The sequence below is a fragment of the Eublepharis macularius genome, chromosome 10 (genome assembly GCF_028583425.1).
Source record: "Eublepharis macularius isolate TG4126 chromosome 10, MPM_Emac_v1.0, whole genome shotgun sequence".
NCBI lineage: Eukaryota > Metazoa > Chordata > Lepidosauria > Squamata > Eublepharidae > Eublepharis > Eublepharis macularius.
The window spans coordinates 53,205,719-53,223,320 of record NC_072799.1 but is presented as its reverse complement, the minus strand read 5'-3'; the positions used below and the strand labels follow the sequence as shown (position 1 = coordinate 53,223,320).

General features: G+C 41.0%; 1 protein-coding gene across 1 annotated transcript in view; it reads right to left on the bottom strand.

The window, feature by feature from the left end:
* HHIP (hedgehog interacting protein) overlaps positions 1-17,602 on the bottom strand; it is a 125,656-nt gene that overhangs the window by 66,302 nt on the left and 41,752 nt on the right. The window contains exons 4-5 of the mRNA XM_054989640.1: positions 7,109-7,265; positions 6,295-6,496 (exon numbers count right to left, since the gene is read on the bottom strand). Coding sequence (XP_054845615.1) covers positions 6,295-6,496; positions 7,109-7,265 — 359 coding nt within the window. The remainder of the gene's footprint in view (positions 1-6,294; positions 6,497-7,108; positions 7,266-17,602) is intronic.

Genomic DNA, 17,602 nt, shown 5'->3' with positions numbered 1-17,602 from the left:
CTGGGTCCCTTGAGCCTAGGACACTGGGCCCAAAATCAACAGATAATATAATGTCTTTAGTGTAAACAACCTGTCCTAGTGCTACTAAAGTGACCTACAACTGCTAATGTAAGTTAGTGATCTTCTTCAAAAGTATAGGCCTCTGTAGAACTTGAATATACGCTACTGACAGGATAAACTTTTTAACATCCCAAGTTAATTAGAATCAGATACTTCCTTCCAGGGGTCATTTCATAGAAAAAGAGCTGGAGGAACTCATTAGCATAACTCATTAGCATAACTCATTAACATATGCCACGCCCCTTGCCATCACCATAAGTGTGTCATTAGCATAACTGATTTGCATATGCCATACCCCTGACATCACCTATCCTGGCTGTTTGGGACCCAATCCTGGCCATTCAGAGCTGAAACTGGGCCCAAAATGGCCAAAAGGGGCTGAAAATGGCCAAAAAGGGGCCCAAAATGGTCAGGATCGGGCTGCTACTGAGTGGGACAGAGATCCACCACCTGTCAGAGGCCCAATCCAGGCTGTTTCGACCCCAATCCAGGCTGAAACAGGCCCAAAATGGCCAAGAGTCAGGTAGGTGGGGCCACCTGACATGTGACCTCTTTGGGGAACTGCTGGAACGGCATTCCTGCGTGTTCCCCCTCAAAATGAGCCCTGCTTCCTTCAAATGAGCAATAAGTAAGTCAGGCACATATGACTCTTCTACATGTATTGCATGCATGTGTGATGAATGCAGTAAAGCCTGAAAAGAAGGTAAGTTTATGTCAACCTGAAACATGATGAGGAACCATGGTGTATATCAACCGCGCTCCCCTGTGTTTTTCTTCCCTTCTGACACAGAACATTGACATTGAAAATAGCTATAGCTGCATTAAATCTTTACAAGTTTTCATAATCCATCCTTGTTAAACAATACTGAATTATTATAGTAACTACTGAACAAACTGCCACCTGAGCAAAACAATGTAACACACCTAAATTCTGATTCCTTTTGTCATCATGATTTTCCGAATAACAGACATGAATCCTATAGGATTCAAAGGAGACCATCCTTATGCAAATTGAAGAAATAATCTTTCTTATTCTATATGTGTTGACAAGGAGAAGTTATGCACAAATAACCTTGGACTACCCCACCCCCAGTTTTAAGTTGAATAGCTTCTAAAGATGATTGTGGGGATCCCTTTTTCCATCTCTTTCATTTTTTAACAAAGAAAATTCAACAAAAAAGAGACCCTAAGGTTTAGTTTTCAGGTACCATTTATGGATTAAAAACCTGAACTTTTAAAGTAGAGACGCTAAGGATCGAAGCTGAGACCTTCTGTATGCCAAACAGATGCTTTATCACTGGACCACACACCATGCTGGGATAGGACCTGAAAATCTCAGGTCCAAATCTCTACTCAGCTAAGAAGCTAAGTGCCATGGGATACAATCCCTTGTACGGAGCAATTAGCTGAGGTTGTATAAATTAATCCTATAAATGGAGAAAAGTTCTCAAAGTTTTTTTCCCCAAGCACAAGGAAGTCAACTTTCTACCATGAGATATTTCCCTTCAAGTCCTTCCATATGTCAAAATATAAACAGAATGTGTTTGTATGGGTATCTTCTTCTAAGAAAGACATCGTTGAAGATGTACTGTATACAGCCTATGAATTATTTGATCCAAGGCCAATCTACATTTATACAAATGAATGTAATAGAAGCCCTGAATGCCCACTTTCTGTGAAGAAAATTAGCTCTTGGATATGTTGAGCAGAGAAGCAGTGCAGGGAAGCTGCCCCACCCCCACCAAACATACAGTTGCTAAGATAAACACATGCCTCGAAACTTGTAGGGTATAAGCAGTAACTTGGAGAACCTTTGTGCATGAAAAACGGTTTGTGGGGAAACGGTTAAGAGGACATACCACCTAGTCCTCCACCTTTTCAAGCTGCACCACCTGCAACACTGCCAACAATCAATGATATATTACATATCTCTATATGTAGGTCCTCTGCTGAATGGTGTATTAACAGCAGAGCCACTGGGCAGAGAGATGAGCATGAGCACGACTCATCCTTTCCCACAGTCAGAGCACAAGTCATTTGCACATAGCACTCTGGGGACTAGCAGAGCTACAGTATTACCATGTGAAAGGCACAGGCAAACACCTCTATGCAAGCAATGACTATGTATGTTGTGATATGCTACTTATGGTCAGCAAGGAAGAAAGGGTCCCATTGTTTCCTAAGGAGCACAGGAAAGGATGCAATGAGCCAGTCTCTGTCATCTGCTACAATTTTGAGTCTGCTGCTAAATATTCACAAAGACTCACTTTACATGGCACATATGTTACTTCTACATTTACTGCATGCCTATGTGATGAATTCAGTAATGCTTGAAAAGAAGACACCTTATCTGTCAACCTGAAACACGATGTGGAGCCATGGTGCATGTCTACCGCATGTGCCTATGTCCCTTATTTGTGTAGACTGTTCATATCCCTATCCAAATTACTGTAATAATACAGTGCAATACTAGAGATTGTTTGATTGAATTTAACTGGAGAGCTGTGTATACCCAAATGTGAATGCTAGTATGAACAGAAAAAAGCAAATGGAGAATGCATAGCTGAAATACTTAAGACTGCAATTTTCTGTAATTGTAGCAAACGATGAACTACTGAAATTATTACAAAATGAATAATCAAATCATAAAAGAATATTGTTTTTTTTTAAAGTGGAAATACAAAAACATGTATAGCGGCCTTCAATGGGGGATTTGACTCTGCAAAGAAACAAAGAAGCAGATGTGGCTCAAGATTTAGGGAAACTTTCTATTAAAATTTAAGCCATTGTGACAAGCAAAAACAATTCATAGCCTGGAGGGGAGCAGAAGGTGGCCGAGGTCAAGGAGTCTTGCTCATATATTCTTAACAGTCTACCTTCAGTACCATTTCCCTGACATATGTTTTCTCTTTCATGGTGGGGGGCTTTCATTTTCCTCAGAGGTTTTGTGCTTTTATCATGATGTTTTCATTAGATTTATTATTAAAACACCACTATCATTACTTAAATGGTTGATCTAAATACAATATAACCTTTATACCATAGCATTGTAAGTTTCAAAGATATACATTTTGTGCCATATTCTCCTTCTGGAACAATGTCTAATGGGGAGCAAAATAGCTTGTCTTATAATACCTTCATTTTGCAGATCTTGGTATTCTTGTTTAATCAATTCATCCTAACAACAGGGATAGTGGGAGGCCTCTCAGTATCCTACTGGAAGATTTTACCAGAAGTGACAGAAGTGCGCTGGCATGATGATGCCGATGTACCAGGCATTTTCCTGGCAACCCCATGTAACAGTATAAAAACAGTATAAAACAATGCACCAATTTTAACTACGAAAGGAAGAAAGGACTCCAGTTTACAGTTCAACAGATTCATCATATAACTGTCCTTATTCACTCATGTCAGTTCTCTGATGTGCTTCAATACAATATTAAAATAGGATAAATATGAACATTAAAACCAGTAATACAACAGTACAAACATTAAAACCTATAAATCGTTCCAATTTTAGTATATGTGCTGCCGAAGTGAGCACACAACCTATAAATCACAAAAACAACGCCATCACTATGTCATACTCATGCCCATTGTCCATAATAGATCAGTCATGTGCCGTCAAGGCAACGACAATATCAATATCAGCATCCAAATGTCAGACAAAACATCTCTGCTTTGCAAGCCTTTAGGAATAAATAAGGATTGTAAGAGGACTATACCAACAGGAAACAATATCACCTTGGGTTGCTATACCAAAATGTAATGTGTTTGTTTATAGTCCTCCTTTCTCAGTGAAACTTAAGATGGATTACATAGTGCAAATCAATATCAGCTACAGCTGAAACATCCCATAAACTATTAAATATGGCTGAAACAAACACTAAACAATGTAGTAGGTTACAGCAGCAGTCCAGTACACAATAGTATATCCTGAAGTCCCTATCCCTTTTCCAAAGCATCTCTCTGAACCATTTTGCTACAGTACAGCCCTCCTACCAGCATTAAAAAGCCCTCCTGAATAATTCAGTTTTGCATAATTTGTGGAAAGCCAGGAGAGTGGGAGCTTTTCTAACCTCATCAGGCAGGTCATTCCCTTAGGTGGGGGGCACAACAGAGAATGCATGTTTGGAAACAGTTGTTGATTTTGTTCATTTGAAGGGTGGTACCTGCAGAAGACACTGTGTAACACCACTGATCTTGGAAGTGATCAATATATATCTGCCTGTATTTTTTGGTGCCCACATACAACACCCAAAGTATATTTTGCAAGCATTTCATGTACTGTTGTGAGCTTTGATTGTGTGTTGTTGTGCTGGGATCCAGGAACTGATTGGGTGTCCTGTTGAAATTTTAGCACACAGCTGGTGCCCTGTCTGAGGTGGTGGAGGTGGCCTCAGGTTTTGTCTTAGAGAGCTTTGAGATTATAGTCCTGGGGAACTTCACGCTCCATGCTGAGGCCTCCTTGTTGGGTCAGGATCAGTGAATGATGGTAACCACATTACCACCATAAATTACAATATCCACACTATCATCATAAATTACCTGCCAACATCTTTTCCACACTGTGACACTGAGAGCGGGACCACAAGTGACGCCTGACACAGGTTGGACACTTGTCAGCTTCCCTCAAGTTTTGATGGGAAATGTAGGCATCCTAGTCTTGCAGCTTGGCTTTCCGACTGCTGTTCAGTGGACTTTTCAACTGTCACTTGTCCAACATTCCGCCAAGCTGCCTACATTTCCCATCAAAACTTGAGGGAAGCTGGCAAGTGTCCAACCTGTGTCAGGCGTCACTTGTGGTCCCGCTCTCAGATCTCTATCTTTTGGTGCTACACCTCTGAAGATGCCAGTCACAGCTGCTGGCAAAACGTCAGGAACTACAATGCCAAGACCACGGCTATACAGCTCGGAAAATCCACAACAACCATCGTTCTCCGGCCGTGAAAGCCTTCGACAATACGATGGTAACCACAGTTGGGAACACTGAGCCTGCAGTTGGGAATTTGGCCTGTGAAGTTCACAGACTCTGTGTTTGTCTCTATACTTTTTAATATTCATGTAAAAGCTCTGAATAAGACACTCAAACATATTTCTTTAAATAATCCTTGAGAAGCTGCTGTCTCTGTCCTGGGCCAATGCCTGGTAGCTATGGTCAACTGACTGATGAACAAGTCAAAACTGAATCCAGACAAGATGTAGGTGATGTTGGATGGAAAGGCTTATATACTGGAGGGGACTGTGCTGACTACTGTCATGTATGTCTCTGCCCAGCCATCCATGCCAATTTTGATTCTACTGCTCAGTGCTTGATGCTGGATGCTAGTATTTGTAAACAGAGGCTTGATGTACTTTGATTTGCTCATGGTTAGTGTTATAACTGTTTCTCAAGTTTACAGGTGGCTATCTACTGGACTCTACTGTTATGACCTTGGGCTTCCTCTCAGACTATGATATGTCTTTCTCCTTGGCAACGAAGTGTGATAGCACAAAGATGTAAAATGTTCTCACAGGGAAGGGGCGGGGAAACTTTGCTGATAACTGGGAGGGGGAGGAGAAGAGTGAACTAGAAAAGAACTGTTTCTTTCCCGTGTCGTCATTCTGGTCAATCTCTAGTTGAGCTGCTTAGACGTTTATATTACTCCTAAGTAGACCTATGGAACTGTATATTGAAATGAACTGATTTCTGAATAAAATCCATTTGACTAAGTACTGGTGTCTTACTGCAAATGGGCCAGAGATCTGTCTGCAGTATCCTGTCATCCATTGCCTGACAACTACTTGGGATAGGATAGACCTTAAGATGACAGACTGATACTTTCAATTATATATAGCACAAAAATTATCTTTTTTCTATATTTGGCTGATTTAGCTATCTGAATGGTTTGGCTATTTTTATTTCACTGCTTATATATCTCACCCTTTCTTCCATCATGCTATGCAAGGCAGCTTACATATGATTCTATATCTCATCCAACCACTGACCATGGCTGAACTTGCTTAGCTTCAGCATGGTTGCTATACCATGTACAAATACACCATGAGCCTTGTTGTTCAGTTATCTGCAACTATCCTTTTAAAAATATTTGCTAAGTATTTTCTTTTTTGTGTGCTTCAGATTTAAAACTGAAATGAAGTATTTTCCCGCAAAACTTGAAGCTATGACAAAGTACTACTGAATTAGCTTAAAGCATATATGGATAGGTAATGGCAAATAGAAGGAATTCCAACCTTGATTCCACTTTGAACAAGTTTGTGTATGTCCAGAAATGGTTCCTTGACTATATCTCCTTCAGGTGTAAAAATCTTTACATATCCCTCCTTCTCCAGGATGAACAGGCGCTGTGATCCATCTCCACAGTTTACTGCTCCAACAGGCTGCCTCAGGCCACTTACAACCTCGTGAATACAAAAGCAGTTGTGTTTGTGTTTCCTAAAAAAAAAGTAAGCCAAAAATATTCTTGTTTTCATTTGAAGTGGCTAAGGATTATTTAAATTTATCTTTGAGAAAAACTACAAGTCAATTTTCAAGGAACCAGAACAGATAATATCCTGTTTCTTTCATTCCCATGGATAGATGCATTACAGTCAGTAAGGGAAAGAGGGACTACTGAAAATACACGAGTGCTGTTCCATCCAGTTCAGAAGAAAGCATTTGGCTACTATACTAAGCTTAAGACCAAACTAGGTCTTGTATAGGAGTTTGCTATCCTAACTGAGGTTTATTGTTATTTTTTGTCACAAAAGAGTATTTTATTGATAACAAATCAGAAAAAAATACAGATCACCAACAATTCAATTTAGATAACATTTCAGATAATACATCTGCAATATATTTGGTCCAGTGGTAATACAGTGAATAGTGAGTAAACTATGTATTCCACAATAAGTTGATACATTAAAAACAATAGAATATTTGCAACAGCAGGAGAAAGTAACATCTGGACAGCTTAAGCATAGACTGGCTCAACTCACTGTCAAGATTTGTCTGATTTTTAAAGATTTGTCTGATTTTTAAAGATGAAAAGCATTTATCTTTATGAACCTGCTTATCTCTTCCACTTTGCCATATTCTTCCATTTGGTCCAAATAGTTAGAAGCTGGTCCTCGAACTTGTTTTCTTGGAAAATCTGGAAAGCATGATCCACCATCTTTTCTTGCATAGTAGAAGCAAAATTCATCAACCGTTGTTTGGAGGAAACCTTAAAATGGACAGGGAAAATGCTTAACATATTGACTAATGTTGAGATTTTATCAATGAATACACAAGTGGCCTGGGTATAGAATGAAAAGTAGCTGTTTTTAAATATCACTATATCTAATAGTCAACACGGCTCCATCAGTGGATAATTAAATCTGTGGACTGGGGCCAGAAGAGAGCTTTTCCCGCAAAACTGTCCCCGCAGGCTTGCAGGAAGGTATGAAACCTAGGGGAAAAACGAGGAGGGTTAAATCACCCGAAATAGAGGAGCACTTGTCTGCGCTTGCACACACAATGCTCCTCCATTGGAGGCTGCGTCTCATGGCAGTGGCGGCAGCACAACAAGTGAGTAGGGGAAGAGGGCAGGTGGGAATATGGGCAAGGAGGAGGAGCCACTGCCGCCCCCCCCACTGCTTGAGGTGGCAGAGAAGGGGGAGCTGCTGTGGAAGGCAGCCAATGGAAGCTGGCCAGGTTAGCTGCCAAGTGAGGGGGGGGAGGATGGGTAGGTGGGAGAACAGATTGGAGGGGAGTGGGACAAGAGGGCAGTCAGAGCAGTGACAAGGGGAACAGACAGTCAGTGGAGGGAGATAGGTGGGCAGGCAGAGCTGTGAGAGGAGACAGCTTTCCATTTTATTAATATCACCAATATCAGAATGTACAGAAAGAAACTTGAAAATATTGTTACATATAGACTTTTCATTTTAACATTGTTAGTGTTATCTAAAAATACATTATGCAGTATCAATTCTGATTTATATGTGCATGCTGCTGTAGTAAATAGGCAATTGCGTCAGTATACGCAATTGTGAGGCTGGATGAAAACAGGCTACAACTTTATTGATTACAGCCATTGGACCATTGGTATGGCGTTGGGCAATGGATGCACTACATCAAATGGCCCCTTGCTGCTTGATGGCACATATTCCCCAACATGCCAGCTGGGCACTGGAGGATGGCAGAAGTGTAGCATCCATGCAGGTGTCATCCTGGCAGTCTCTGCCACCCAGAGTGAAGCTTGCAATGGCCAGCCCAGGCATGTATCCTTCAGCTTTCCATAGATCCCTTAAGGGATCCCTGAAAAGGGGAGGTGAGTCACCCAATCAGCACAACCCATTCCAGTAGATCCAGCCCAATGCCTCAAAACGGCCACCAAGTTGTGACAAGCAACCCTAGCTGCAGCTGGCATCAAGGGAGAAATGGAGACCCTTATTCCACTTCCACTGCCCAGGCTGGAATGATGGTAGGGATGGCGAGAGGCTTCTGAAGAGGAGCCAGGCTCCTCCCACATTCTTCCTCCGCTCCTCCTAGCATGCCCCTTGCCTTGGACTAGAGGCTTGCCCTCTGCCCCAGCCTCACTTCCTGGCTGCATTGTTGCCCGCCAGTGATTCTGCGAGCCCCTTTTCCATATACATTAAGATAGGATGAGGCAGCATTAGAACTTATTATACATTTCATTAAATACAAATGCTTCCAAATCTATACAGTCACAAAGATTATACCAGTATATCTGCAGACCCACTATGGGTCCTTTCCATGAAGAAGTTCCACTAAAACTAACAATGCCATCCTGGCAGAATTATAGCCTTCTGCTTCAGCAAAAAGGGACTTAAAGGGGTGTAACTTTTTTTAGGATTGTGCTGCAAATAGAACCAAGAGAGATAACAGACTAGAGACAATATGAAGACCAAGGAGGCTGGATGTTGATTTGAAATAACCAGCCAAATCTTTGTCTGTAAGAGTCTAATTTACAAATGTCTTGTTACAAGTGAGTAGCTTACTGACATTTCCCCCCATGAAAATATTCACTGCCTATCTGCACTGGTGGCATTATTGATACCATTTTATAAATCAAGAGGAAATCTGATCAGCAGCCATGTCAAAAACTCAGAACAAACAATTTACATTCCAGCTCCAATGTACTTGCAAACATATTGTTCAGAGAAACGATTAATGTTACAACACACCTGCTCTCAAAAATAAAGAGAGACAGCCTTTGTAATCTTTAAGCACAGTCTACCATTTAGAAAGAACAAGACTAGTGATTCAGTTAGTCCTGCATTCTGTTTTATACAGTGGCCAACCAATTTACCTTGAGGATCAACAAACAAAAGACTGAGGCCAAGGCTCTCCTTTGTTGTTGCCTTCTAAAATTGGCATTTATACCAGTGGTGGGTGGGTGGATGAGAGGGAGAGACCCTGCTTAGCTTCTTCAATCTGATGAGACTGGGTTATATCATGTTGCCTTCTCTTCATACAAAGTCTTACTCAGCTCTTTTAACAAATAGGTGGCAGACAACTCTGCTAGATGGTATGCATCCTAATTTGACTGAGGAACAACAAAAGAAAGGCAATGGTAAAACTGCCACAACTGGAGTTCAAATGTTCTCTGCATGCATATTCTTCAGATGACCCTGTCTGTTTTAGGAACTATGGATCTGATCAGCATATATCCCTGCCATAGTGACTCAAGCTACAGCACTCAAGCTCAAGCTACCATTATCTTACCTGAATGAGACACTAGATGGTCATGTGCTACACCATGTATACTGGATAAGGAAGCATGTACCTCAGCCGCCACCTTCTGCTGCAAGCATCAGTGTTGACTTAGCAGCAGCTCAGAATACTGAGGCATCAAGCACCATTCTGTCAACTCACACTGGAGCTACTTTTTGGTATGACTATATGAGCTGGTAGTGAGGGGTGTGATGTACTGGCTCTCCTTGCTTGCCATGCTACGCAATGTTGAAATTCAGCCTGTTAGAAAGAGCAATTTTACTCTCCCATTCCAGTGCAGCTTGCTAGGTGCCAGTTCAGTTCAAAGCTTCCTCTTGATGAACTCTTATGGTTAAAATAAAGTTACCTGTTTGTTATGTACCTTTTGTATGGCCATGTGGTTCTTTATATTTAAAACCTAGTCTATTAAGTTGTATTCTTTACTGTCTGACTGCCCAAAATAAACTTGTACAGTAATACGGGTTAGGTTTGATCCTAATTTTGATTTTTGGACACAAATTAGGAAAGTGAGGTTAATCATCTTTTTGTTTTATATTTAGCAATCAGGTCAGCTTTTCACGTAAGAGCTCATGTCACTTCTTGGGTTTGGAGAACCCACTCACTTTACACTCATAACTCTATTAAGAATGTGCAGAAATGTAAAAATGCTGATTGTTACCTGCATTGACTTCCACTTTGAAAACTTCTGATTTAAGCTTATAGATTCCAGGAGCATTTCTTTGCCAGCAACAACAAAAACTCCTGCCAAGATTATGTAGTATGCACGTGCACACAAAAACACACACACATGTATGCTTTTTATCCCTAAATTCTCATTTAAAAGCATAGTCTAACAAACAATTAAAATGGAAGATGTCATATCTGTATACTTTCATGCCATTATACAGAAACCCATATGTAGAATATAAACATAATTCTAAACAGGAGCATCATTAAAAACCACCCAAGACCCCTTTTATGCAATACTTTTAGGATCTGAATAAAGTTGTTCAAGTTAAACTGCAGACATTTTCTATGGAATCCATCAAGCTGGGACATTCTGCCATGTGAAAAGAATTAGAGCACCAATGGTTAATCAATTAAAATACACTGAACTGACATTGAAAAGATTGAAAAGACATTCCTCGTACAATTAATTGGACATCATTATTTTTTTTAAAAAGTTGACTATTTTTAATATATTTATAAAACTACGGACAGCACATGTCGACATAGAAGTTACATTCTGTTTTTACTCATAAGGAAGGAATGCTTCTTTGCTGAGGGCAGCTGCTGCAACATATACACATCTGTTAGACCTCACTTAGAGTATTGTGTTCAGTTTTGGGTGTTGCATTTTCAGAAGAATAAAGACAAGCTGGAACATGTTCAGAACAGTGGTGTATCATGGGTTGCCAGCACCTGGGGCAACTCCTGTCAGGTGGCGCCCCTGCCACCACATGTGTGCATGCGCAAAGCGCGCATGCACACTCTCAGGACTGTGCTATGATGTCATTTCCAGGAAGTGACATCATCGTGCAGGGCACAGCTATCTCCAGAAGCACTCCCATGATTCGGGCCACACCTCCCCCATTGGCATGGCAGGCGGCTAGGGCAGCCTCCTAGCCCTCCCGCACAGCCACCTGTGCTGTAGCTGCCGGCTCCAGCAGCCAACTGCCAACTGCCCCGTCGGCATGGCCGGTGGCCAGGGTAGCATGGGTGGCCTCCTAGCCCTCCTGCACAGCTGCTCATGCTGCTGCCGCCAGCTATGTGCGCCCAGTGAGCTGGCGACCCTGTCAACATGGAAGGCAGCCAGGGCAGCACAGGCAGCCTCCCGGCCCTTCTGTGCAGCTGCCTGTGCTGCCACCACCAGCTGCGTGCGCTCACAACCAGCAGCCATGCCCGGCACCCTCTTTTTGGCAGAGCCCAGGCAAGCGACCCCCAGCCCCCCTAAATACGATCTCGAGGGCAATGAAGTTGATGAGGGGTCTGGAGACCAAATCCTATGAGGAAAGGTTGAAGGAGCTCAGTATGTTTAGCTTGGAGAGGAGACGACTGAGAGGTGATATGATAACCATCTTCAAGAACCTGAAGGGCTGTCATATAGAGGATGGTGCAGAGCTGGCATGATCTACTATATCAAAGGCTGCAGATAGATCCAGGAGGAGCAACAAAGAAGCATGGCCTTTGTCTCCAATCAGATGGAGGTTATCAACTAAAGCCATCAGAGCTGTCTCTATCCTATAGCCCAGCCTGAAACCAGATTGAAAAGATTCTAGAACACAAGATCCAGAGGAGTTAGCCGTGTTAGTCTGTAGTAGCAAAATCAAAAAGAGTCCAGTAGCACCTTTAAGACTAACCAATTTTATTTTATTGTAGCATAAGCTTGATGAAGAGAACTTGATTCTCGAAAGCTTATGCTACAATAAAATAAAATTGGTTAGTCTTAAAGGTGCTACTGGACTCTTTTTGATAGAACACAAGAATTATCCAAGAAGACCTGGAATTGGCCTGCTACTGCTCTCTCCATCACTTTGCTTAGAAAAGGTCGATTGGAGACAGGGCAATAATATGCAAGTTAATCTTTTTGACAACGTGGTAAGCTTTAGAACAAGACTTTGGAACAAATATCAGCATCTGATTGATATAAGGGGAAAATCCTATTCTAGTTGATGTTTCTGTGTTTAAGCTGTTTCTTCCAATGCACAGTGCTCTGTCCAGTGCTTAAAGTTATGTTTTCATCTGGTTATCTTTCAAGGCAACCTGGGTGGTCACAGAAAGCACTTGACATCTTGATGCACTTCAGCAGTTTTACATATACACAAACTCTGTAGGAAAATAAATTTGTCATTCGTCACCACATATGTTGATCGGGGGAGTGAGGTTCTTTCGACTCCAGCTCCTGTGCAGCTCAGCTCGCTCTCTCCCCGCTTCCTTTAGCATCTTATTCTTTTCATAGTGCAAAAGAACAGTAACTTTTTTGGGGAAAAGATAGTGCTAGAGTTTCACAGAATAGGCTATATGGATAGGCTAATTAAAATTTTTATTTATATAGTTATTTTTTTAAAAAAAACAGTCCTTCCTGGAGGCCTTCAGCATGAGCCAAATATTTAATCTAATCTGTTATCGCTGCTCAACATGCAGTCTTGGCAACTGTGATCTACTCTGCTTTGCTTTAGGGAATGCAATAAAGAGCAAGAAACAGCTGGTTTAAGAAAGCCTTAGAAACGTCTCTGTAGTTTACAAAGTCAATAATAATATTTTCATATTTGAAGAAGTTTAGATACATGTTAAACCACACCAAAGGGAAAAAGCAACTCTTTTCAAAATGTTTACTCAAGTCAATCAAAGAACACTACAAAAAATATTGTGTACCCCTGAGAGTTCAAAGAAATCAAGACTACGTTGTACACATGCTTTTTTAAAAAAAGTTCTTCCAAATTTATTCCACATTAGTTTGAGTCTTGTTTTGTAGTCCTTTTTTGTTTGCGCAGCTTTTTCAAAAGCAGCACACATTTCATATCTCACTTGTTACACAGTGTTAGTCTCAGCACTCCCTTCTGGGGTCTATGCAGTCAAAAGTGTAGGCAGATTCCATCTTGAATCAAGCCAGAAAATCATGATATGAATTAAGTGTAATACAATACTATGATGAGACAGCCAGGACGATCATACCCTGTCACCAAGGGCTTGCATTACCTCCAAGGGACCTCCCACATGCAGACCAAAATCAACGACCAGTTCTTGTGGAGCAATAATCTAACATTCCCTTCCCCTTCAACAAGTGACGCAAATAATATGGGAAAAATTTGTAAACAGCCATATTGGCCCACATAAAGTCCAAATCCCAGAACAAAATATGTGTAATACCATTTATTAGGACTGGCCAAACTGACACAAAACATTGTGCAAGTTTTCAGGCTCATCAGAACTCTTCATTAGGATAGATGTTACAAAATTTAAAAAGATAAGAGGGTGGGAAGCACACATTTCAGGCCATGATATTACATCCTGATGTTAGGAATAATACAGGCCTGCCCAGTAAACGAACCAAGTCTTCCATCGGCTGGTTAACTTCATTTTCATTCCTTTCGCATCTCCCTCTAAGTGACTCAAGTGATGAGAAAACCTTGCTCCTGCCGCCATTGAACAAAAACACAGCCACAGTGTGTGTGTATGTGTGCGTGCATGTATGCACATTTAAATCAAAAACAGGTTATGATACAGCCAAAGTTAACCACTTTTATGGCTTACAAGCAGGAGCCTGCAAGGACTTGCTGCAGTCACTTCATTTTCTTGTTTCCCCTTCTCTACACTATTTCCCTTTTCTCTCCTCCTAGCATCCTCCATATTCTCTCCCTTTTTGCTGCTTCCTTCTCTCTTTCCCACACTCAAGCTCCCCTGTCTTCAAACTTTCCCTAGTTCCCATCCCCTCGGAGCCTCACCCCAGGAAAACGTCTTGATTTGTGTGGTGTTGGCTGAGCTGGGCTCAACTGTGTGGCAGAACCTGTAGGGAATACCAATCTTTCCCCTGTATCCCCTTCCCCACATTATTTCCTCTCCTTCTGGGAACCCTCTTACCCTCATTTCCCCCTGCTTCCTTTTCTCCTTCCTACCCATTAACCAGCCTAACTTTTATCCCTCCCCAATCTTCAGCTATATTTATTGTTTATTTACTTAATTTATATCCCACCATTCTTCACAATGGAAGCCCAAAGCAGCTTTCCTCTCTCCTCTCTTTTATCCTAAGAACGCTTATGCTGGCTCAAAGACACCCAGTGAACTTCCACAGCAGAGTGGGGATTCGAACCAGGATCTTCTGATCCTAGTTGGAAATTCTAACCACTCTACTACACTGGCTTTTATGGGAACAGCAGCCAAGACTGGGTGAGTCATGCAGATAACAAGTTGTCTGGTGGTTGCTGCCAGGTCTGGTCCTGACGGAGTGCTTCCTCAAAGGCCAAAACAGCCCTGGAAGGGCCCTGATCTCCCCCTTGTCTTCTTGATGGAAACTAGGGCTGCAACTGGTAGTACTGTGGAAGCCTAGAAATGTGCACTGAGGACATTCATTTCTTAAAGCTACATGCATTCCTTTATCATTTGCAGGGAGAACTTCCTTCTCTTTTTAAAGAAGATTTTAGATTTTTTGGCAAACCTGGGGCTTTTCTCACGTTTGTAGAAAGATTTGTCTTGTTTCTCCATGACCCAAATCTCCAGATTTAAGTATCCACAAATGCAGCCATGATGAGAATTAGAAATATTGATTGATTTCAACGAAAGATTGAAACTATCTGTACTATCACATTTATATGAATGGGGTTTAAAATGCTTAATTTGGAGTGGATCATACCCATTCCACTTTGCTGTGTGATAACAACACATATGCAAAGAAGTTTACTACAATAATTAATAGCATTAGCCTAAAATCAAAGAACTCGAAGGATAAAACATCACTTGAAAAGCATTTCAGTATGAAGCAGTGACAGTAGACTATAGGCACAATACAGAGAAAGGTAAGAGTTCTTAAATCCCAGTGATGTTTGAAGGATTTAAATACAACCTAACTTTCTCTGGACTCTGCCATTTCTGTATTAACATAGATCACATGTTTCATATTCTCTTCTTGTCATATAATACACTACAAATCCCATTTACTGTGATTTGGTCTCGTATATTTATCAGTCCCTGTGTGGAATCCTAAGAATCAGACTTGTGCTTCAGTCATGGAATAGATCTTTACCACTCCCTTCCCCTTGCAATTCCCCATGATTTCTGAAAAGCTGTTCCTGAGGATGATGAAATCTCCAGGAATGGGTTGTTGGGTCCTATTGTAAGAAGGGGAAATCAGCAAAATCACTTCCTGCTCTTCAACCAGTAGAAGTGTCTTTTCACTCAAAGAACAGGGCTGTTTGAAGCCTACTTATTTATTATTCTCCCCTAGCAGCTCCATGGAGTTAATCCAAAGCCTATAGCTCAGTTGTAAGTTTGTTTTGGCTCTGTTCAATTTACGCGACTGTCAGATCTGAAATGGAATAGAGCTTCAGGTTTACTCAGCCCATTTAAGCTCATGATTCTATTTATGCATTTGGGCTGTTTAAAACTTACAAGTCAATGTTCCTAGACATCCAAAAATGCTAAGAGTTTGAGAACTCTCCCTGATGATTTAACAGCCACAATTTCACCTGAGGCTGCTTGTGACCCTTGATAGTGCCCTTTAGCACAGTGTTTCAAAGAGGTCAGGGCATCACCTTCCTTTATTAACCTACTCATCAGTTTTCTTTGCTTGCCTTTCCTTTAATCATCTGTTTGGATTCGGTATGAGTGTTGCTGTTGTAGCTTTCAGTTCCCTAATGACTATGATTCCCCCCGCCCCCGGTCTCAATTATTTATTTCTTCTTTTAAAACACTTTGCAATGCCTAAGCTGTTGCTTTGGTTTTCATCTCTTAATATTTTCCTGTTTTATTTTATAAATTGAAAAAGAAACATCTATTAACCTGCCCTACATATCTTGCATTTTGCATCCTTCTGTCTCCCTTCCAGCTTGTGCCCTATTAATATTTAGATTATAAATTGTCAGGCAGCAATTCAATCATCTTACATGCTGTAGAAAATTACTTCAATCGTACTAAGAAACATAAGAGCCCCATGGTGCAAAGTGGTAATCTGCAGTACTGCAGCCCAAACTCTGCTCACGACCTGAGTTCGATCCTGGCGGAAGCAGGGTTCAAGGTTAACTCATCCTTCCATCCTTCAGTGGTCAGTAAAACGAGTACCCAGTTTCCTGGGGGTAAAGTGTAGATGACTGGGGAAGGCAATGGAAACTACCTCATAACAAAAAGTCTGCCAAGAAAATGTCATGATGCGACATCCCCCCATGGGTGAGTAATGACTCGGTGCTTGCACAGGGGACTACCTTTACCTTTACTAAGAAATATTAACACAATGAAAAAATAATAGCAAGGAAAGTAGATATACATTGTGATTTGTTCCTAAATTTTTCACCAAAAATCTTAACAGGACCTTAAAACCTGCCCGGAATGTGAGGTGGAAGTCTCCAAAGACCTCTCTGTGGAAAAATCTGTGTAGGTACAGTATCAGACTAAGGAGGCATGGTTACTAATTCCTACCAAGCCATGAAGTACACTCAGTGGGTGACCCTGAGTATAAACTACTCCACAGGATTATTATGAGAACAAAATAGAAGAGAACCTTATATATCCTGATGCCTTTGGAGGAGGGATGGGATAAAAATTTGATGGATTACCAGGTTCCAAAACCAGGAAAGTCATCTGAAGTAAGCCATGCACCACCCAAAGCTTTTCTGTCTCTGAGAGATCCCCAGAAAAGAAGTCAGGAGTCACAATTTGAAGTCATTCAATTGTATCACAGTCTGATACTTCAAGCTGGAAAGCCAACAATTTATACTATCTGTATAAATTTGAAAAGTAAGATTCTGACAATCATCAATCTGGAGATGTAAAATTTCTGGAAATTTTGAAGCCATAGGAAATCAACCCCCCCATACCAGAAATTTTGGGGAAAATTTGAAATACATACAATTCTTATTTTTCTATCGAACCAAAACTTTGTGTATGATTTAACAACAAATGCACGACTTATGTTAGTCAGCACATAAAAATGTACTATGTGGAATATTTATGGAATTTAAAAAAGTATAAATATCTTATTTTTCTATAAGAAAAAAATGCAAGTGAACCCAATACTTGAGAAAAAGTTGCAAACTGCAGCACCATATGCTAATACAGCACACATAGCTTTAATTTTTGCCATCTGAGAGGTAGGAAAAAAATAAAAGTTGAAGGTAGAAGACAAATTCTGTAGTA